General features: G+C 52.4%; 1 protein-coding gene across 4 annotated transcripts in view; it reads left to right on the forward strand.

The window, feature by feature from the left end:
- Positions 1 to 23,159, forward strand: part of ACSF3 (acyl-CoA synthetase family member 3) — a 67,230-nt gene that overhangs the window by 15,447 nt on the left and 28,624 nt on the right. For 3 of the 4 annotated variants that reach the window (XM_075511096.1, XM_075511098.1, XM_075511095.1), the window contains exons 4-7: positions 479 to 633; positions 1,124 to 1,269; positions 6,648 to 6,760; positions 21,314 to 21,440. In XM_075511096.1, coding sequence (XP_075367211.1) covers positions 479 to 633; positions 1,124 to 1,269; positions 6,648 to 6,760; positions 21,314 to 21,440 — 541 coding nt within the window. The remainder of the gene's footprint in view (positions 1 to 478; positions 634 to 1,123; positions 1,270 to 6,647; positions 6,761 to 21,313; positions 21,441 to 23,159) is intronic. The other variant, XM_075511097.1, reaches the window with a different exon arrangement.

The raw sequence follows: 23,159 nt of genomic DNA on the forward strand, positions 1-23,159 counted from the left end.
AATTCTTGGCTGTAACATGACAATACTAAAAAATGCCATTTCCATCATCTTGTGCTCATTGAGAGTGAAAGCAGGTGGGCGATCCACTGGTGGGATAAGAGTGTTGAATATTGTGCTTTGGGCAATAAGGGGCATGATGAGGGTTGGGAGCTGTTGTTCTGGATGTGGATGAGGTGCATGGAACAGGCTTCCAGTTGTTTGTACTTTCCAGAAGCCTTAGATAGCAGAGGTATGACTGTTTGTGAGCAACCCAGGGTGGCTTTGCTTTGGACAAGTCTGTTGCATTCCTGTACCTCAGTTTCCCCTTGCACCGTATGAAGGAGCGGTGGTGGGGCTCACTGCCCCATGAAGTGTTTGCAGAACCCTCACTTGTGAAGCTCTTCAAAGGTGCTGAGGAGTTAGCATGACAGCGCTGGCGATCGTTTCTCTCTACACTTTATATTGAGGTGTATTTTTACGTGTGTATGTTCCTTTCTAGGTTTGGAAGAAGTTACTAAGCTCCCAAGCTCCCCGTGTCAGTGTCTTCATGGCAGTGCCCACTATCTATGCCAAGCTGATAGAGTATTACGACAAGCATTTCTCTCAGCCACAAGTCCAGGATTTTGTGCATGCCTTTTGCCAGGAGAACATCAGGTAGGTGAGCAATGCCTCCCTGGGCAGGGGCTGCTGGTGGCTGCCTGTCCCCACAGTGGATCTGCCGAGGTTTCTTTTCAGCATCACCTCTTTGCAGGGCTGATTGTTGTGCTTTAGTGTCTTTTTGACAAGAACCAGGGTGACGTTATTTAATTATGAGCCACTCTTGCATGGTAAAGCCAGAAGGGGTCTGCATGCTCATTATGTGTGTCACTCTACATAACACAAGACTAAGGACTCTGTCCTGCAAGCCAAGTTTGTACTGCAGTATCTCTCTTAGGAGGCCGTCCCATCTTAACTTAAAACCTATATCAGACAGAGAATCTTCTGTATGTGAGGAGCATCCTCGGTAGCGGTTAAAAGGCTTTTGGGGCTTCTGTCTTAAGGTTTTACGTAGGAGCAGGCTTTATGTAACCCTGCGTTAAGACTGCAAATTCCCTGGAGCAAAGGTGATCTTGGATACTTTCTTATATGGGGTTTCCTTGTGCAGGTTAATGGTGTCAGGCTCAGCAGCCCTGCCTGTGCCTGTCCTGGAGAAGTGGAAGAGCATCACTGGGCACACGTTGCTGGAGAGGTACGGGATGACTGAGATTGGGATGGCGCTTTCTAACCCTTTGCACGGAGTCCGTGTCCCAGGTAGGAGTCTCTAGAGGGTGCACACTGTTTGGTGGCTGTGAAGTGCTCTTGGGTTTTCTCATCATGGAGAATATACACCTAATCGCCATTTGTCATGTTTGAGGAGCAGGGTATGGTAGGAACAACGATGCTGGTAGGGGAATTGGCTTTGGGAAGCCAGGAGGGGGCATGGCTGTGTGGGAAGTAGCTGCTGGGTTTCCCTGGGATCACGAGCCGTGGCGGATTGGCAAAGCTGTGTGTGTAGAGCTCAGTGGTGCACGCTGACCTGACCAGCCAGGCTGGTTCTGTCCAGGAGGCAGAGTCCATATTGATGCTTTATTATGTGCAAAGTCTTTGCGAGTTCACGGATGGTGATGGGACTGTATCTTCAGCTCCTGCTCTATGAAGTCGTATTCGTGTGCAGTGTTGACACAGGATTCCCCACGCAGCAGCTCACGTCCATCCGATCGGTACTGAACATTTAAAATAGGATGTCTGCTCACTCTTATTTTAGTGCAAGTTTCTTGACTCTTCAGGAATTAGAAATTGTCACACCTCGTTATACACTCTGGTTCTGTTCTCTCCTTGTCTTCCCTCGCTTCTCTTCGCTACACTGTGTGATTCCTCTCAATATCTGTAGTTTATGTAACCTAGAAATAAATTGATCTGAAACGTCAAAAATATGAAATGCCCCCACCCTCCCTCTGGTTAAAAACGTAGCCATCTGTCTGCCGAGAAACCCAGCCCACCACCTTCTCCTCCCCGCATGCAGTCTGCGCATGCATGGCACCGTATGCACTGTCTTGGTCTCCGGTGTCTTGGGGGACCGGTGTTACCCAGGGGGGCTGTCCTGGGCATCGTGGCTTCCCACAACACCCCAGTCCCACCCCGGTGCCCCTGCAGGGTTCTCACAGGGAGAGGAGAAGCCACGGCTCCCCAGCACCGGCTCCTCAATCTGCGAACAGCTCAGGGGCAGCATGAAATGCAAATTCTAGTTTACTTCTGCAGAGTAACTGTAGTTCCCCCACCACAGCTCAGCCAGTGTTCCCGTCCCCCAGAAGCCCCGTCCCTGCAGGCAGGGGAGGGAAGCAGGCAGGGAAATGAGATTCCCACCTGCATGAGCTCGAGTGCTCCGTGAGCCCCGTGTCATGGGGTGACGGTGCAGAGATCATTTGGATATCCCTGTGGCCTGGTTATATTTGCTTTTCATTCATCTTCAGGAGGGGAAGTGAGTGGAGGCTCTAGAAATCTCCCAGGAGACAAAAGGAGAAAGGAAATAAGACTGAAAGCAACATGGGCAAGACAGACGCTGGCACCCGGACGGGCAGCCCCTACTCCAGAGCTGGATGGCCGTGCTCCTGAACAGAGCCGGGGCAGGGTCCGTGAGGGTACCAGGGTCTGCAGGGGAGCTGGGGACAAATCCTCTTGTGCAGCTACAAGCAGAGGGGCTGGGGATAAAGGATGGCTGACTGTCGCTCCAGCCACTGTCCAGGGGCTCGCTGCAGCCCCGAGAGGGGAGAGAAACATCTCGCAAAGGTGTGAATCGACAAGAGACCTTACAGAAAGAGGGCTATTATTGAATAGGCTTGATTAATTTATTTCAGGAAGTGTCAGCTGGGAAGCAGATGGGTGAAGCTGAGGCATAATTTACTGGAGCTGTGAAAAAGCTTTTGATATAGTACCCCATTAGAGGCTGGGATGTAAGGTCACCAGGTACCACGGAGCATCCAGTGCGAGAGAGTCAACTGAGAAATGCAGGGATGGGCTGGGAGCAGAGGCTGGGCAGGAGAAGTGAAGCATCCAGACAAAAGACCTCAGACGGCACTGGTGTTACAGGGACAGATGCTAGACAGTGGTGACCACAGACCCATGTGCTGGCCAAAGGGATTCCTAGCTTTATTTTGAAAAAGGAGTGCCGTAAGCGTGGCACTTTACCCTGTGGGTAAGTCCAGGGATCCTCACACTTGCCAGGGGATTTCTCCTGGAGTGGAAGCAGCACGCGTCCTTCTCTGCTGCTTCACGAGCCTCTGAGGAGAGGTGCTGGGGCTTCCCTCACCCGCTTTCACCCTCTTGGTGTGGCTGGGGAAGGGTCGAGTCCATGTCACCCGTGTCACCATCGGGGTCTCTGGTGGTGTGGCACTGCTCTCCACCCGCAGCACAGGTCTGAAGGGGCAGGAGCGGGGTGGGGGGGCTTTAATTTCCAGAAGAAGAAAAGATGAAAGATTTGAAAGATAAATGTTTGCTTGTATATGGTTAAAACCCTGCTTAAAATGCCTCTGTTTTCACCAGCTCTCATTCTAATCCCCCTGGTGCTGTTACTGTGAAGGGAGATGAATAATTCATGGATGGAGAATGCCTCACTGGGCCTAATCACCACTTTAATTGGAGGTTTAGATCAGAGGCGGCTAATAGCTCCTACAGCGGGGACTCCGTGTATTGTTGACAGTGAGATCGTTGAGTGCCTTATCGTTGGCCTGTTTCAATTCTCCCAGGACACCACCGCACATAACAGCATCGAGGTCCCCAGATACCGAAGGACACAGACCGCAGGACCAATTAAATTTATCTGGGAAGAGCTGACAACTTTTTTAAACAGAGAGGAGAACCGGTGAAAGAATAATAGTGTCACTCCTTCCTGACTGCAGCCCCGCTGATGCCGGCTGAGCTGACACCGTGGGCATGTTGCCAGCATTTCTTAACATTCAGGAGTCTGCAAATTGGAGAGAGCTGGGAGGGAGTGAGAGGGGAAGGAGCAGGGATTTCTCCCCAGTTTCTCCTCGGGATTATGGCTGGGGACAAAAGGAAGCCAGTGCTGAGTGTCGACCCCCTTCTGATCACCCCCGATTGCGGTCTCGGTGAAGCCAGGACCTCCGGTGCTGTTCCTTTGGGAACGGGCTCAACCTTACGCTGACCTGTTGGAGTGGGCACGGCCTGTATCTTGACGTGGCGGATGGGCCTGAGAAGCTCTAGTCATTGTCTTTGCACAAATTTTATTAATACTGTCAGGTTTGTGTAGCTCTAATCAATGTTGTAAGCACTTTCAGCCTTTACAGATGTTGATTTCAGAGTTTGTCATTTTTCCTAAATAGCACAAAGCCTTTTCCAGACCAAATATAAGGAAACAGCTCCCCATGAGGGACTTATTTTACATATTAGCTTTACTTTAGCCAAATAGGAAATAATTTGTAATGGTGATCTGAAACACTGTATGGGAAACACATTGCCTTCTCTGTGTCTTCAGATTTGTTTGACAGCACTGTGCTGATCTTTGGTATTTCATTCTCAAAGACTGAGACTAGAAGCGGACACTAACCACGTAGTCCTGCTGCCCGTGAATCAGTCTGTTATATTTCTGCATTGAGGTCAGTAGCTTGCATACAGGGAAGAAGCATCTTCCAGGAAGGCATCCATCTGATCTTGAAGGCTTCCAGAGATGGCAAATCTGTGAGAGCCCGTGGCAGTTCATTGCACTGGTTACTGCTCCCTCCATGAGCTTTGCAAGACTGACTTTGCAGTGTCTGCCTGCTGTCCCTTGCCACGTCTCGCAGGCAGGTCGGAAGCTGTCCGCACAAGGCATTTTTCACACTGGAGAAAATGTTCCCCTAGAAGTCTAGAAGGTGGCTTCAAGCAAGCTTGATGTGCAAACATTTGGCGTGTTTTCCATGACTTGTGACTTGCTTTTTGAGTCCTCCCGGAGTCTACCATGGCGGACTGTTTAAAATACATAAATACCTCTACATGGCACCTCAGGGCACTTCTCCTGGTGAATTCTCCTGGCACATGCTTCTCCCTCCCTAGCCTGCTGCAGTCCTCTGTCTCTGACTCCTGGCAGTGTCTGCCCATGAGATAAGAGCAGCCCAAGCGATTCCTGTGGTAAGAGAAGGACCTGGCTGCGCGTTGGCCGGCCTGAATGCCGAAGGCAATTTCAGGCTGAACAGACACGCGTCACAGAACTGCCACGTTGCTTTCTGTTTATTTCTTGCCAGATTTGCTAATTGTTCGGGTAGTTTCGCTGCAATAAAATCTCACTCCCTCATAGCCCATCTGCTCTTAGCTGATCCTGCAGGATGCCATAAATCTGGGCTATGACGACATATCGATTTCCACGGCAACTGACCAATGTAGCAAACAAAATCGTGATGTCACGGGCATCGGATCTCCAGGACTTGAACAGGAGAACAGGACTAGGATAGGGAAAATGCCACTTGTACCGAAATGCCTGAAATATAGACAACAAGGAGATGACAGCACTGGGCTCCAGGTCCTGCACACCCTGCTCTAAGGACTTTCCAATGTCGGGCTGATCCTGCTGCCTGACCAGCAGAGCTAGAAAGCCCCACCAACTGGAGACTTTCTAGGAGGGGGAAAAAAAAAAATCCTCTCTTAAAATAAAGAATAGACTTACCAATTGAAGCCTTGGCTTGTCCGGTCCTCCTGAGCCACAGGTTGCTCTGTGCTGATGTCCCTCTGCACCCTGTGCAGGTTTGCATGCTCACTGTTCCCAGCTTGCAGGGGATGAAAGTCACGGGCTTCATCTTGCAATGAGAGCTATCTCACACCATTGAGATGCAGAGCGAAACCTGCTGAGCCAGCAGATGCCCACAAACTCCTGGTTGCTGCTGAGCCTGGAGCCCCCCATCAGACAGAGGTCGCAGGAACAAAGCTGCCCTTTCTTCTGTGCTTTCAGCTGCTCGCCAAGAAGAGCGTGCACTAAACCAAGGGGTGGGAATGCTGCAGGTTGGGGAGCTCTGGGTCGCAGGACCATCTTGCAGCTTAATAGCAGTCGTTCGTGACACTGTGTCAGATTCTCTGGCTTTGAAAATTGAAACCTGTGGAAGAAGGGTGTGGTTTTGATCTCTGCTTTTCTCCTATGATGTTTTATATACAGTGTATTGATGGCTCATAAAACTGAGATAATCCCTTGCAATTCTTACACGGTTAAGCCTTTGCCTTCTCTGTCAGGTCCAGGCTATAGAGAAGCAGTGAGCCACTGTAGTAATCATCATGCTCTTTCTTTTCACATCTTTGTGTAGGCTTCATGGTGCTTTTTTTTTTTTTTTTTTTTTTAAAGACAGCTTTATTACTGAGCTACGAAGCTGTGCTGATGTCTTCAAAGACTGGCCAAGAGAGGCTGTTCAGGGCTGGAGACACATTTGTTTTCCTAGGCATTTCCAACACTGCCTGCTCAGCGAACAACAGCAATTGCACCGCAGTGACATTTGCTTGCAGACATACGACATGATCGAAGCCTTCCTGAAGGGTAACCCCCTGCTAGGAAGTTCTTTAGTGCCAGCACAGTCTGCAGATGCCATTGATAGACGAGCAGCTGCTCTTTTGCATCCTTGATTTTGTTGTTTCCCAGAGGCTGTCCGCTGTTTCAGTCTTGTTTTCCTTTGCAGGTTCTGTGGGCACCCCACTTCCAGGGGTGAAAGTGCGCGTTGCCACTGAGACCTTGAAAAACGGGGGTCGTTCCTATACCATCCATGCTCAGGGAGACGAAGACAACACACAGGTAGTGCTCAGCCACGTTCTCTGCTGCTTCGCTTTGTCTCATGAAAAGTTCTCTCCTCCCCAGCCCTTTGAAGCCCCAAGGACTGAGGCTTGCTCTGCTGTTATTCCCAGGAACTCAGTGATGCTATTTAGAGTTTTCGCTTTTTTGTATTAATTTATGGCTTACTATAGCCATGGTACTTTATGGACCGCACTAGTGTTGTCCTTGCCTGCAAAGAAGAACAACATCTGAGCGAGAACACCTCCCTGCGTGGGGGTGGGAGGGAAAGGCTATGGTGTAAGGGCTATGGGCTATGGTCTGAGAAGATGATATTGTGTCTGCTGAGGCTGTTGATGGCCCAGAGGAAGGTGGTGGGTTAAGCAGTGCCTGGCATTTGAAAGCCAGGTCAAAAAGTTGAAGTCTACTGCAGAAGGTAAGAACAAGGCATTGACAGGAATTCAGATGGACCCTATTCTGGCCTAAAGAGTCACTAAATAGTCTGGAGGAGAGGATGAGTGCTGGAAAATCTAGAAACGGAGTCTGTGTTTATTTCACTGGGTTTGATCAGGGTTTTAGCAGTGAGAATTGGAAGGGCAGGACTGGTGGCCTTGGGGGTTGCATTCGTTTCAAAACGGCACAGGGAGAAACCCACCAGGTTTCCGTGAAAGTCCAGTTCTGTGCCGAGCTCCAACTGCCAAGTGATATCTGCACCAGCAATTCTGGTATCTCAGAAGTCAGATATCCTTGATGGTGAAGCGGTTGGGCCCCTTTCCCCATGAGCTGCCCCCATGTTGCGGTGCTGTGTGTTCCCCGCTGTAGAAGCAGCCCCTAGCCTGAGGTCCGGGCTGTCCTGCTGCCTCAGCCCCTTTCTCTCCCCGCAGAAACGGCTAACCAGGGTCTGCATTCCTGCCACATCTCCTTTGCACCCTCATTGTGGGTGCAGGCCACATCACCCCTGGCAGATCAATAGCCAGGTGATGTACGGGCTCAACTGAGTAGATAGATGCTGTATGTGCAAGAGAAATTACGCCAGCAGTCGTGTGCTGTGTGGGTGGGAGACAGGCAGGCATGAGATCCAACCTGAAATACACGGCTTCACTCATTCCTCTGCGGAAATAGCTTCTCATCTAGCCAAGGGTTTGAAAGGAGCTTCCCAGTCTGTGGCAGGGTATACCAGAGACACTGCTGGTGTAAGTACTGGTGAAAGGTTCGAGAAAGCCTTTTTTTTTTTTTTTTTCTCTAGATTATCTGTGCTGGCAGCTGGAGGAGCCAGTGGGACCAGGGGCAGCCCCGCGCGTGGGTTGTGGTCAGGCTGCAGCAGGTTGTGTTCTGCGTTCTGATGCCATAACAGGGCTCTGGATCCCACCCTAGACGTGCTAAACGAGCCCAGGGGAGAGCTGAGAGGGACCACTCTGGCCAGGGACCGTGGCTTTTATTAAAAAAAAAAAAAAAAAGGTTTGCTGCTCTTTACTCTGTCACTGCTGTGGCGTGGCTGAGCTTTGGGCAAAGCAGGAGAGCTGGAGCGGCCGCTCCAGTGCAGCACGCAACACGTAGGAAGCCGTGTCCCATTTTTATCACTTCACTGGATGAGTGTTACGTTTCACGGTTTTGTCCCCTTATCCTGGAGTTAGATCTTGGCCTTTTTTTTCCACTTGTGTGAAACTGAGACGTGAAATATAATAAGTCCATTTTAATAATGATCCTATAATGCTTTTTTTACCCTACGTGCTTTGCAAATTAGGTCTCAGACACAAGAATCCCCAAAGCGCAGCTACTTCCAGGGTGAAATGTGGACATTGTTCTTCTGAATTATGAGTGGAAAAAATATATAATGTCGTTTTTTCTGCTCGGTACTCCTTCCCTTTCCTTCTGGTTGTACTGAGTGACAGGAGAAAAAGGGGAGCCCAGATGACCTGTGTCTGGTGCTGAAAGCCCACTACCCCCCAGGGCTTCAGAGAGCTGAGACTCACATAACTCTTCTCTTTTCTCTGGCTTCAGGCTGCTTGAATTTATATTTGGGGCAGAGGAATTGCCCTTTTATCCCAGCCATTTCTCACATGCACCCTTCAGCTCCCAGCGCGGGTGGCTGAGGTCCATGCTGATGCTTCTCGGTGCTCCCAGGAGCTCCCACCAGCGCTGGCCTTGGCCCCACGCCCCTTGCTGATGGCTGGCTTTCCGTCAGGCTCTTCTCCCTTGGGGTTTTTTTGAATGTTCTGGTGAATTCTCAAGACATCAGCCAGGGAGGATGTGAGGAGGTGGTAGAATTTTGCTTCTGGGCGTTGGCTGATGGGTTGGTTCCTCTCTGAAAGGCTGTCCCCATCTCGCCCACCTTTCCCCTTGTCCCAGCTTAACTGGGAGTTTCTTCAGGCTGAAGGGAAAGAAATGGTCCCATCTGCTTTGGGCCACCCTAGGAGACAGCAGCTGGCTGGGTACCTCCAGGACACCCACAGCATGTCCAGGAGCAGAGCGGAGCCAGCTGCCTCTGTCCCTGGGACTGTCAGAAGGGCTGTGGCGAGGTGGGAAAAACGGTCCCCACTCCCAGCATGTCTTGGCACAGATGGATGCGTGGAGAGGCCAGGAGTTTGGGTTTTATATGGCCTGGGTGTGGAGTGTGACTTTCCATCGCGTGGCCGTGCCGGCGGGCAGGTGGCAGCCATGGTGGCACACCTTTTCTCCCAGTGACAGTGTAATTTAACTGCTTCACACCTGCGGCTGCAGGCAGAAAGCCTCACCTGCTGCCTGTTCCTGCCCTGAGATGCTGCTGCTGGCACACTGTGCGCATCATGCTTGGTTAATAATTTATGTCAGAAGAGAGTACGTCAGTGGAATTTATTTAAAACAAGGAGGATCTGACAGTCCGAGTGCTCATCACGCTCCACCAGTCAAAGAAAGGCTTGGCTTTGTTTAAAATCAGCTCCTCCATGGCAGAGGGGCTGTCCTCGACGCGGTCAGTGTCACCCTCCCTGCCTGTGCCACCGGACAACCCTGGCGTGGCCTTTTCCTTGCCTGTTATGAGAAGGGATAAACACATCTTTCTTCACCTCCCTCGCGGGAGGGCTCTGAGGCTTACAGCACACCGGTTGACTGAGGGCGGGAGGTCTGCGGTGCGGACCCGGCAAAGGCAGAGGGGTCCCAGTGGAAGGACAGTGGTGGTGGGGCTGGTGGCAGGAGGCACGCAGCCCTCCCGGTGCCCGCTCTGCTTGGGTTTGATACGAGCATCCCCGGCCCCATCCCTGCTCTGGGCATTTCTCTCTGGTTTGGCATTGACGCTATGAAAAATTACCAAATGTCACATAATGGATTGCTGGAAATAAACCCCTCCCGGCAGCCGGGCCGGCACAGGGAGCGCCTGCCGTCTGCTTCAATGATACGACTTTCAGGGCAGGGACCTCTCTCCGTACACGGAAAGCACGGTGCACATCTGTGCCGCTGCACAGATAATAATGAAACTGCCAAGCCAGAGCCGGTCCCGGCTGCGGCGGGGGCACAGGGCCGTGCTGTGGGGCAGCTGTGCCGTGGGGCAGCCGTGCCTGGCAGCATTGAGAGCTAAGGGCGAGCATGGTGGGGCAGATCTGGTGGGATGCTGAGCACCCCGGTAGAAGTTGGGCTCCAAGCCATCTCTTCTCACCAGCCTCTCGGCTCCTGCGAGCAGGTGATCTTCGTGCCGGGGGTTAGGCGCATTGTCAGGGCAATCTGCGAGGCGTTCGCACCTCGGCTCCGCTGTGCAGAAACCCTCCTGACTGCAAGCGGAAAGAGCGCCTGCCTCTGCCAAGGAAATTATTTGCTTAGCTGTACGGAGCCTCGCAAGGTCACCGCCTTCCCCGCTCGCGTTGGGCTGAGGTTTCTGCCTTCTGCTGCCTCTCGACAACAGAAGACAACAGACTTTCTCTGAGCTGTTTCTTCCCCGCTAACACTGTCTCTCCCATTAGACGCTGGGGGATCGCGCCGTTTACTTTCACGTTGTCACCCTTTGGACACGTTTGCACGTCCTGCCGCAGTGAGATGCAAACAGGAGCTCGGCGGCATCGTGGCAGTGGCAGAGGAAGGCGTGTGGGTGGCGGGAGCGGGGAGGTGGGGAGTGTTTCTGCTTTGCCATCCGGTAACTGCCTGATCTTGCAGCAGGGGACTGCTGTAATTTGCAAAGCTGGTTTCTGGCACACCATGAAGATCAATAATCTACTTAGCTGAAAGTTTGCTGGATCTCTGTTCTTCCCTTCATTTTCTCCCATCCCTTGATTAGAGTGCTGGATTCCTCTCATGCACGTGCTCCAGCCCTCCGATCTCCTTGCAGCTCTCATGAGCCTTGTGCTCCATTGCGTGCGGTTTGCTCAGGTTTTCCAGCTGGTTCTTGCGCCGGTTGCTTGCTAATTATTGCTGCGCCTTGGACTGCAAGGTGGTTTCCTGAGCTGACACGGAGCCGAGTGTGATCACGCCGTTGGCCGTGCCCTGCACTGCTTTCTCCCTTGTCCTGGTCACTGCCCAGGCTTGGCGTTACATTTCCCCTTGGGTGAAAGGCAGAAGGATGAAGCTGCACCATCACTGCCAACACTGAAACAATCTGCTCCAGTCTCACAGAGTCGCTGCACGGTCTGTTCCTGGCCGAGGATGCTCTGCAACCTGGTGTGGGACGGGGCCACCCGCGGTGGGACAGCATGGGCCGGAGGTGGCACTCCCCGGCGGAGTCACGGTGGCTCCAGGCTGGGTGCCTGCACCCTGACACAGTGTCCCCCACCTCCTCCCTGCGCAGGAGCGTGGTGGTGCGGAGCGTGGTGCCTTGGAGAGATGCTGTCCTTCGAGTGCTTGGAGAAGTGCTCCTCCTCCGATACATCCCTGAGGAGCAGAGGTGTGGAAGTGGACGTCAGGGGACAGCAGCAGCTTTCCCTGCTTTGAGCCATCCCAGCTAGTGCTCCTGTAGCCGCTGACGTCCGAAGTAGTTCCTAAACATTTGACCTGCATCAAGCAGCTGCTTGTTGAGCTCGTCTGATCCTATAGGATCAGGCTCTTTACTCAAAGGTGTTGGTACAGGGGAAGCTGTCAGCGCTCCTCCTTACCCATGGCCCTGAATGCTTTTTCTCCTGGTCTTTTTTCCCCTTAACTTTTTGGCAACCCAGGGATCTCATTCTCTCCGTGCCTGGCTCCAGCGCACAAGAAAGGGTTACAGCTCTCCAGCGCCGAACGTTTCAGTTTGCTTTGTTCGGTGCGATGCATATTTCATACGCTTAGCTTCCCAGCTGGCAGAGGCCTGGAAACCCTGCGAGCTGTCGGGTATTGTCTCTCTCCTTCTTTATTTGTTTGTTTGTTGGTTGGTAGGTTTTTTGGGTTGTCATTTTTGTTGGATTTTTTTTTTTTTTTCTTTTTCCCTTTTCCAAATTGCTCGCTCGCACGAAAGCCAAACCCCAGTCCCTGACAATAGGGGTCTATCAATAGATAAATGGTTTCACAGCTGTATCTAATGCAGTGCTCTAGCCAGGGCTTTTATGGCGAGTAATTTTCTCGTGATGAGGCTGCGAAGGGAGCCATGCGGGACGTATGGGTTGCAGGAGCTGGCAGCAGGAGGACGCTGCAGCCATGGGCTTTTCTCCCCCCGCAAAGGTTGTAATTATCTCGTTGTTTATCCATATGCAAGCTGTCGTCCTGGACGGGAACCGGCTCGGCTGCGGCCATCCCTCCCGAAAGCCACCAGCATCTCCTGGCCCCTCCTCCCCGTGCCCCCCGCGTCTCTGCCATCTGCTAGCAGCTTGCTGCTGGTTGCCAGCACCTCCGCAGGGCTGCGGGCGTTGGGGGCAGCTGGCACCATCACCCTTTGTTAAGGCCGGAGGTCTTGGCCGTTGATACCCCCGTGGAGGGGACCAGAAGTGGTTCCACCTCGCTCACATTCATCCCATATCTCTAGAGAACCGGTGGGGAGGTGCTCGGTCATCACTGAGCTGCCAGGGTTGTCTTGGAGGCTTCCTCAAAGGTCTAGGCACCCCTGTGGCTGCTGCCCGTGGGTGGTGTGCCGTGGACTTGGGTAGTTGGCACCTCTCTGGGCAGGTCCCGTGTGGAGGTGCTGTTGCACGTGCACCTCTTGCGTGGTGTCTCCTCATCTCATCCATCCAGGTATTTTGAAATGGCTGGTGCGAGTGTACCTGGCTCTTCTCCTGCATGTAGCTCCTGAGGCTAGAGATAGGCACGTGCCAGCCGTGACTGGCATTCCTGAAAATGGACAGGTATGGACATGCTGGTGGGGATGTGACTGCCTGGCCCAGGGAGTCTCTGGCTGGCCCAGACAGGCACCCTGATTTGTTCCTTTCCTATCCTGATCAGACCTCAGCCTAAAACAGTTTGTTCTTTGTCCTCAGTGCTCCTACACTTCCAGAACATCTCTCCTTCCAACAGTACAATTTTTCATCTGTTTTCTTGTCCCTACTGCATCCCATCCTCATGTACTGGTACCTCCCACAGGTCTCTTGATGGTGAACCATACCTCCAGCATCCCAGTTCCATCTCCCATCAGCAGCTCGCTGCTGTAGGTGCAGGATGTGCCATGTGATGCTGAACCCTCATAGGATGCCTTCACCAGGACAGCAAGTCACTGATTCAGGGTCAAACTGTTACTTGGGACTTGGGGTGAAATTCAAGTTGAGCTATGGAGAGCAGAAGGCTGGCTGACGAGGCTGCCTGGCTATCACAGGGGCCCGTGGAATGCTTTGAGCTTCGTCTCCTCCGCCTGGGTCTTTGCCCACCTCATGAATCTTGCCTTCAACCCTGTGATCTCTCCCATCAGTAGCCACCTCCTGGGCAGGCAGCATGGAGAATATGTTGTTGAAGGAAACCTGGATTAGATCTGTTGCTTTTCTTCTATCTGGAACATCAGTCCTCAGGTTTTCTGGCACAATCCACCTTTGGTAAACTCACGCTGCATTTTTTTCCCATTTTCCATTTGCCTCTGCTTCTTCCAAAAACTCCTTCCAAAGCCCCCACAGCGCTGGACACTCCATTGTGTATATTCCAGTTATGATTTCTGTTTCACCGTGTTCCTCTCATCTCCTCAGTATCCTGTTTTGTGTCCTGCCCAAGTAATTCAAGTTTCTCCACTTTGTTGCCCAGGCTGCTTTCATTACTATGTAAACATTTGAGCTGCTTCTCATTGATCACATCCCGTTCCGTAGTCAACTCGGTCGGTAATTGCATTCTCATATGTATTTATATCTCCTTTCTTCTTTCTGTCTGTCCTCTGATTTTTTTTTATTTGTGGCCATAGCTGTATTTTATTTCTTCCTGGTAGTAAAAGTGGAGGCAGAGATTATGTTAGCATCATGTCCCCTTGTTTCTCAGCTGAAAACTTTTCTTATCACAGGAGCAGCCTTGATCCCAGAAGACTATGTCCTTGCACATTCAAATTGAATCCATCTGTCAAGAAGAACCTTCTTTCCACAAGTGTTTCCTTTGAGATAACCTCTGCCATAGCACCCTCAAAATCTCTATTAATCTCTTTATTATTGTTTTATGCTTTCATTCTTCCTTGTAGGGAGAGGAAGACTTGGGTTATGTGTCCTTGGTCCCCTTCACCAGGCTGGCAGTCTTAGTCCTCCCAACGTGAGGGACAAGGGGTGGATTCCTCTCTGGTCCCATCATGGCTGGTTTTGGTCTTCAACCCTTTTCTGTATCCGAGCCTGGGAGACCGGGGTGTTCATGTTTGGTGGTGTGAGGCATGGGACGAAAGCAGGTCTCCTGCCCACACAGTCACTGGTGCTTGTTTCTACTCAATTTTTGCAACCTCACACCTGAGTCCTTCTGAGCTGTGGGTTCAGCCCACGTACTTACAACCTGCCTCCATCCGTGATATGCTTGCTGGACCTCCATTGGGTCGTGGAGGCTGTTGCTGCTGTAGCATGTCTTGGAGATGTTCGCCAAAGAGCTCTGGACGTGGTGGGGGAGATGCAGAATCAGAGAGCAGAAGAAAATGGGACAGTCTCTGCCCCAGAGTGCTTCCAGCCAAAGGGAGGAGGCGCCGGCCGCCACGGGACGGCTTAGCACAAGGAAGCAATTAGAGGTTCTCGGGCAGCGCGATTGTCTGTAGTCACAGCACATCACAGCCTCCCTGACCTCGACTTTTAAGTGAGGCTTATGAAAAACGAACCGAAGGTGGGCCACTAATTGAATCCTTGCCTGGTCCTCTGCCTGCCCCCGAGCACAAAATCGGAGCGGGCGTTGCGAGGGCACGTCAGGAGCCTTTCTCTAATGAAGAGAGCTGAGGGAGTGGGAAGACGTGCTGACATCTCGCCTCGTTTATTATCTTCTGAAGCCCGCAAACAAGAGGGATGAGAACAGCAGCGTGGAGAGCTGTTGGCGTTTCTGGAATAGTGTTACACGTCTAATTTATGGTGTTAATATAGATCAAGAAGTTTTGGGTCCGTGGAACAACTGCAGGGAGGACTGACCTTTCCCAAACTTGGGTTGTTTTCTGTGGTTCTTTTGGGATCATCTGGAGTTAATCAGTCTGGTAACTTTTAAAAATCAGTATTGCCTAAAAATATATACAATCACTTTTGTTTTCAGTGGAGCAACGTTTGCTGTAAGTAGAGGGTTGGGTTTTTTGAAAATAGGTTTCAGTGTTCCAGCTCCACTGTGCACCAGCCTTGCTTTTAAATTTATAACCCTCCAAAATGAAAAGTAAATTGATTGTGTTATTCCCAGCCCTTTTATAAAAGTTAACATTGCAAAAACAGATGTGAAATGTGGCCTCGTAGATTACAGTCTGGGCTTGGGGTTTTTTGGTTGGGTTTTTTTTTTCTTTCTCTGTACTGTGTCCCCAAGGAGCAGAAATCTGCCTTTTTCCAGCAGGAGGAAAATTGTTCTGTGTCTAAATTGCCTCCTGCTTGCCTTCTGCAGGATGCTGCAGGACACGGAGCTCAGAGGAACGATAATGCTTTTACAAAACCACACAACTTAGCAGGGAATTTTTAATTATGAATGTGCATGAGAATTCAGATTGCCTGGGAATTTGGTAATGCTCTAGCAAGCCTCACACCTCTAGGACATCCATTCAAATATGGCCCAGGGAGACAGTGATTAAAAGGCACTGTCAAGCGGATTATTGGTCTCCAGCTTCCTTTTAGGAGGCAGGTGAGCTTGTCCTCACCTCCCTCGTTACCCACCACACCAGTCCTGGACGTAGCGTGATCCCCCGGTCTGGAAAAGCGGGGTCTGGGCAAAACCTGGAGCTCCCGTGCTTTCTCCAGGTGGGGGCTGAGCTGTTGGATGCCGTCTTGGGGCAAGGCTTTGCCCCATCGCAGCACTCTCCAGGCCACCAGGATTTTGAAGGGGTGAGTGAGTGGTCTCATGAGGGACAGGGAGCGTGTCTGGAAGCGCTGGTGGCAGGTCAGCTTCTGCAGCAGCGTGGTGGTGAGCGTGACGGGGCGTCCGTGCTCCGCAGCTCGACCCTGGGGTGCAGGGGGGCAGGTGGGGCAGTTCTTCAGGCTTCCTTCTATTATTTTCCATGCTCTGGTATGTTTAAAAAAAAAGAAAAAAAAAAAGAAAACAGTGACTACTCTGTGACAGCGGCTAAAAGGGCTCCATCACTTCCATAAACCTCACACATATAAATGATTGTCTTCTATTAGTCACTTAAAAGGCTAGGTTGCTTAATTATTTTGATCACAGTAATAACTTATTTACAAGGTGGGGAAAAGTGCCAAGCACTTCCAAGCTGAGCAGCACGGTAGGGCTGTGGCAGAGGAGGCAGGGCTGCAGAAACGTTTCCTTCCTCCCCACAAATGTAAATGCTTTTGCTTTTCTTGGTTGCATCAGTGATGGTGCCCGGCCTGTGCACGCCCCGGGCTGTTCTCTCCTGCTCTGGCAGCAGCGGTGAAGGAAGCTGGGCTCCGACCGGGGTGGTGGGAGCCGCAGGAGCGGGGTTGGCTGTGGGGAACTGGTTCTTCACGGAGCAAGGACTGCAGAGGAATCGGAAAGCAGGCTGTGGCTGGGTGGAACGGGGAGTGGGGACCCAGGGGTAGAAGTGTAGGAAGAGTAAAAGGAAAGAGTAAAAGGAGAGTAGGGAAGGGTAAAAGGAAAGTGGTACGAGATCTGCAGGCCCTTGCGCTGCCCTCCTCCCAGCTCCGCTTCGCCCCGTCCTGGGAAACCACTCATCTGCAAATGCACTGCCTCACGCTTCTGGGGCACGAGGTCCCTTTTAAGGTTCCTCGTGAGGGAAGATGCTCTGAACCCAGGGAAGAGGTTCAGATTATGATGTTTTGGGGGGCAGGGGGAAGGAGGGGTCTGGTAGAAGTTAAATGTGTCCCTCTGAAACCTACTGTTTGCAACCTGAAGAAGGTGTTTTGGTTTTTTTCCTGAAAGCTTGTCTGCCTTCCTCCCGATCCTATCAGCCCGATAACAAGTTATTACCTCCCCTTACAAGCCTCGCCTTCCAGCTTTCGCTCTGTGCCTTCCACATGTTTCTGCTTAGGAATCTGCAGTGCCTCCTCTGCTTCCCAGCGAAAGACACGCCGCTCTGAGCCTACCTCCATAAAAGCTCCTAATTCCATTAAAGTCCATTACAAGCTCCTCTCCCGCAGTTCCCGGAGGAGCACGGGGCAGCGTATATCAGAGACCGCAAGAAAACAAATGGCCACTTTGAACAAATCCCAGGGCCGCTTGCCAAGCGGGGATTCCCAGCTATTTACAAACCGCCCTCGCTTCCTCCTAATAAAGAGGTAAAATGGAAGCAGGGAAAATATGCATTTTATAATCACCCAGATTTAGTCCTTCAAAGGATTTATTACAACCTTTTATTTTCATGCGTGGAAAATGTAATCTTATCTAGTACGCCGGCTGGCCCAGCTCAACTCGCCGAATCGGTTTTACAGCAGAAGGCTATCAAACAGCAACCTTCGGGGCCGTGCTGTGCCTGGGTGTTAAAAGTTGCTCGAATGCATTAAAGCAGTTGAAACGTGCATTAAAATATGGCACTCGGAGAGGAGGATATCTGTGCAATTGGCAATCTGATGCTTTCAGCAGCTGCTTGCGACCTCGATCCAGTGTATCAGCAATGGGTGCCACTGAGATTTGACGGAGAAGGGAAACGAACACACTAGCCACGCTGCTGCCGTGAAACCCCTGCTTTCAAAGTGGGTTAGCAGGCGGCTAGCTTGGTGTACGTGGGATTTTAGCAGGGATCAGATGCAAGGGCTTGTAGGAGATAAATGCCTTGAACCTTGAATTTTAATTTATGCTGTTTGCAAGCAGCAGAAGCTGCTGGCGCTGGGGTGGTTTGCGTCCCCTCTGCTACGCTGGGGAGCAGTGCCAGTGACATTCGGAGTTCAGCAAGCAAAATCCTATTAAGATAACGTCACGGCCTTTCTGTTTTACTGTTTGCAAGCCAGCCATAACATCATTAAATTACACAACAGGGAGGTGCCTGCTGCCAAGGAGCTCTGCTCAAGATAAGATGTGGGTTGAGCCACTGCCAAAATTTGAGTTGATATGACAAGAAATTTGGAGCTGGTTCAAGGCTTGATTCGCACAAGACATCGCAGCGTGCAGGTAAACACTGCAGGATTGGTCCCTGGGGCAGCTCTGCTGCTCTGATCCGGGGCACGGCGCGGGTTGTGCCGGTGGGGCGGTATCCGGCGCTGCCGGCTGGCACCGTGCAACGCATGTGCAGGGCAGGGCTCAGCCGGGCAGGTTGGGGCTGAAGACGTTTGTCATAGCCGAATTTACACCCGTTCTTACGTTCAACACTGACAAGCAGAAGACAAACTCTGGCAGGATCTGTTGATGAAGCTCAGGCAGCTGTTAGCAGGTCCTCACCGTCCTTACCTCCGCCACCCCCTCCCCAGCCCTTTCAGGGGAGTTGGAGGCAGCCCGACGGCTAAAGGGATTGACTTCGGAGGCTCACGCTAGTAATTAAAACCCCTGTAATGTGAGGGCGGTTTCGGTAGTCGGTTACCTGTAGCTGAGATGGGGCGGATGGGATCCAGTGGGGTTTGCAGGGAGGTGAGCGGGGTGGAGTTGCCCCCCGGGAGAAGAGGTGTCGCTGGTAGGGTTGTAAGGGCTGCGTTACCCGATGGGCAAAACTGGAACCAGGAACACCGGGGCACTGAGATGCTCAGGGAAGTTGCTTGTTTTGTGATGCCATGGCTGGACCATCAGGAGAAGGGGTGAGAAGAAATAGCCACGGTGAAAAACTACATGCAGGCTCTGTAACAGCACTGAAACCCTGCCTTGCTGGTCCCTCTGCGTCACCCAGCACGTCCCTGCCACACTCGCCAATGCAGGCTTTGTGCCTCTTGCCCTTTTGCTGCTGCGGGTACGGAGGTTTGGTCCTGGGCTCTCCTGGACCTCAGGTTTCTCTGTGCTGTCCTGCTTGTGGATAGTCTGGTCCTCAGGCTCCCTCTTTCAGATCCCCAGGGGAGAACTCGGCCAGCACCGTCCTCACCTTGCCATCGCTCAGCAAAACTCCCGTCATCAGCATTAACGACCTTTTTCTCCTGCAGCATCTTCCAGGCGGTGGAGATGATGCACAGCCAGGGCTCTGGGGGCTCAGCCCAGCCCGTGACACACGGAGGAATTTAGGTGATTCTGTAGAAGTGCCTGGGCTGTATGTGCAGAGAGCCCCATGTCACCCCATCCTCCAAGACAGGACATCAGGAAGAAATTACTTAAAAATTGTGCCTTAAAAGCAGCTTTCTAAACATTTTCCATTAGAGTAGCTTTGTTTCCATCGAAGGCTGCGTAGAGACACGAAGCCTGCCCTGCTCTGGGATTCTGCCTGGCGCTCCAGTTCTGCTATTACTGCTTTCCCTCGTGGCTGCGTTTCTGGCATTGCTGACTTTCGGGGTCCCAGATGTATCTCATCCGTGTTGCAGCGGCTCAAGTACAAAATGGCTCAGAGTTCCCGGTACTGGGATGTTCTCGGGGAAGGGATGGAGCAACGTGCACAAGCACATCTCGCAGTGACCTTCCATTCCAGCAGCGGCTTTGCACATCTTCCCGGCGAAGGACTTCAGGTTAACGCAGTCCCACGAGCGGCGCGATGTTTGTGCCTCTCTAGTGCCTCATCTCTTAGCCTGCCGGCATCCTTATAATGACAGAGCCACGTGTGTGCAGGGGAGATGAGATACCGTGCCATGTCAGGCAAGTCTGTGACCTTCCTGCGATTCTCCAGTTTCCATAACAGCAGGATATTTGTTTTGTTGCCATAGAAAACCTGCCCGTGCAGGTTTGCAGGGTGCCGAGTTGTCACTACAACCGTTGCCTTCCAGTGAGCCTGAAAGGAGCTGCGTGTCCCCGAGAACAAATCAGATGGTGTTTCCTGCCACCTCCTCAGGAAAAAAAAAAAGTGTTAGATTGACAGTTTTGGAAAGTGAAGTTTTCTATCTATCAACAGAGCAGACAGCAGCATGGCACAGTCACGGGAGCGCATCGTCCCCTGCCTCCCCCCGCCGGGCTGCCCTCCCGGCTGCATCGCCCGGCTGCGGCGGGCAGGAGGACGGTCCTCATCCCCGAGGACGCTGCAAATCTAGTACGTCTAGGGTGAGCGGCGGTGGTGCCTTCAACGTCAGACCAGGATCCGATCTCCCAGCTGCTGTGGGACGACGGTCTGTGCTTCCCTTCCCCGGGGAGGGCAGGGCTTCGCCGCTGCCAGCCCAGCGACAGGTTGCTTCGAGTGCTAAGCGGTGCAGCTGGTGGCCGGTGTCCCCTGCGGCTGCTGTTTCCACGGCTGAGCCATCCACTCACCCTTTCAGCTTGCTGCCGTCACTGTGAGATATACAGGCCTGCAGGGCAGCAGCACTCTGGGGACCGGACACGGCGTTGTCAGGGATGTGTGGGTCTTTCAGGAGACAGCCTCTGTGACCTGCTTTCATCCATCCCCCGAGAGCCTCCGTGGCGGGCAAAGGCAGTCTCGCCCAAGAGAGACGGGAGAGGGGCTCCCTGAGCGGGTGGGTGCCCTGAACGGGGTGCCTGGAGATTGCAAAGCACAACACGCTGTCTCTGCTGATCCCCCCCCACAGCATCCCGCTCCCCGGACCGTGCTGAGGCTTCGAGGGCAGCAAGCGGGGATGGGGGGGGGTCCCGAATTATTTCCTGGCAGAGGCTGATGGGTGCTGCGGTGGGAGCAGGGTGCAGAGAGCTCTTGTGAAGCCGGTCTGCATCAGGCCATCCAGGGTCAGAAAGGACCATCCCTTTCCCCAGAGTATTTCCCGACCCTTTTCCAAGAGTATTTCCCGCATGTTTGCATGCGAGACTGCTCCTCTCCTTTGCCAGCAGCTGGAAGGCGTCAGCCTGCCTGGACTGCCAATCCAGGATGGCAGTTCTTGTTTTCATATAACACGGACGTATATTTTCAGTGCTTTTGAATATCGAAGGCACTTAGGTGAGCCCTTCCACCTGAGGAAAGAGGTCCTGCAGGTGGGCAGGCTGCATCGGAGGTGGGTGAAGGCTGGGAGGGCACACGCCGTGGGTCCTGCTTGTCCCCCACCGCGCTGCTTAGCAAGCCGTGGTGCTGGGGGACAGGCGGTGGAGGCAATGCGGCTGCAGGGACGACTGCTCGCTGCTGCTCCCCGGGATGCATTCACTGTGTGCTTGTCCTAGGTGACACCGGGTCTCGAGGGCCAAGAAGGGGAGCTGCTCGTGAAGGGACCCTCCGTCTTCCGCGAGTACTGGAACAGACCCAGGGAAACAGCAGATGCCTTCACGCCCGACGGCTGGTTCAAAACAGGTACCGTGATGGCTTCCCCGCGGCGTCTGGCAGAGGGCAGCGAGGGGAGAGGGGGGCAGCAGCTCCGGTTCGGCTCCCAAGGTTCCCCAGCTGCTGGGGGGGTTTGGAGATGGGGGGGTCACAGCCTGGCTGGGCGCACGGGCTGGACGTGCTTCCAAACGCCGGGCTCAGGGAGGGGCTTCGCTTGCGTTGGCTATAATTAGTCAGCCAAGTAACGGGGTATGTTTGGGGTCGCTTGCTTGTAAGCATAATACACGGGTGCTTAATGTTTTCTGGGGACTTAAACTTTGCAGACGGGTGGGATTTAGCTTAATTTACGCAGGGACCGTATCAGTGGAAAAACCCCACTAAGCTCCGAGGTGCTGGGTCCGTCCTGCCTCCCCTCTCACCGCCGGCATGGTGTCTGCAGGGGATTTTGCTCTCCTGGTCATGGCTGAGTGTTTAAAGACAAGGTGTGTAGGGTCGAAACCGTGAGCACGGGCAGCGTGGGGTGGGCTGGGGTCGTGGGCTTGGCCACCGGCATCGCGTGGGAGCTTTTCAAGGAACCGTCATTTGTCAGTCAGAAAATACTAATTGATGGAAAGCTGAACTTTCTGGGGAAAAATCCCAGCGGGTGTCTTCAGTGTGGGAGCGGTTCAGGAAGGGGTTTTGAAATTGCCAGAACATTTTTTTGAAGTGCAAAGTCTGAGTCTTCCAAATAAAGAGACCTTTTAATTTGAAACCAAGGCTCATTTTATTTTTACATGATACATTGTGGAAATGCAAAGGAAATGTTTCTTTTTCTGGTTTTTCTCAGGATTTGCCTTTCCCTTTCAACTAAGAGAAATGTTTCTGAAACATGAAATGTTTCCAGGGATGGGAACACCTCTGGTATTTGCTTCTTTCAAATCAAATTTCACCAGAAGATAATACCCTAATACTAATAATACCTATTGCAGGTGGGTCCTATGTGCACCTTGGTAGGTTTTATCAAATATTTGCAAACAGAAAAAAGATCCCGTTACCCTGTGATAGCAGCAGATGCCGTCAGGACTGTCCCTACCCGAAGCTGCTGTGGCTGGGACGGCAAGTTCTCAGAGGAGAACTCTTACGGCTGCTCCTGCCCATCGTGTGGGATAACAAATTCGAGAGGATACCAGGCTGAAGACCTTTCCCAAACGGAATAGATGTGACAGGCCATGAATAAATTATGTGCTTCAAATTACACCTCCCGCTCTGCGCGCGACGCGGCGAGCGGTCAGAGACCTCCTCGGTCAGAGGTTCCTGTCCCCCGGCGCCATTCTGCAATTTAGATTAAATACTAAACCAGCCGCGGGATGGGTTGGCAGGCTCTGGCCCCGGCTGCCGGTCCGTATCTTGGCATCCCCACCTTCCTGCCCCCCGCCACCGCCGACCGGGAGCCGTTTGGGCAGCGGGGTAAATACAGGCAGCGCGTTGGTCTGCCTGCACCAAGCTCGGTTAATCTTGCCAGTGCAGGAGGGCGGGATGGCTCGTTTCTGCCTAACCTTAACATATACGCAGCTCTGACTTTCCCCTTCCCCTCGTTTACTGGGTGTTAGCAGTTTCATGGAGTCAGGCTGGATTTCTGATGCCTTCTGTGTAATCTTATTTATTTACGGTTCTTGAAGAAGCTGTGATTTATTATTATTGTTATCCCGAAGCAGACGTGGAGCTGCCCTGCCGGCAGTGTCACCACGGGTCCCCATCCCGGGCGGGTAG

The sequence above is a fragment of the Mycteria americana genome, chromosome 8 (assembly GCF_035582795.1).
Source record: "Mycteria americana isolate JAX WOST 10 ecotype Jacksonville Zoo and Gardens chromosome 8, USCA_MyAme_1.0, whole genome shotgun sequence".
Lineage (NCBI taxonomy): Eukaryota > Metazoa > Chordata > Aves > Ciconiiformes > Ciconiidae > Mycteria > Mycteria americana.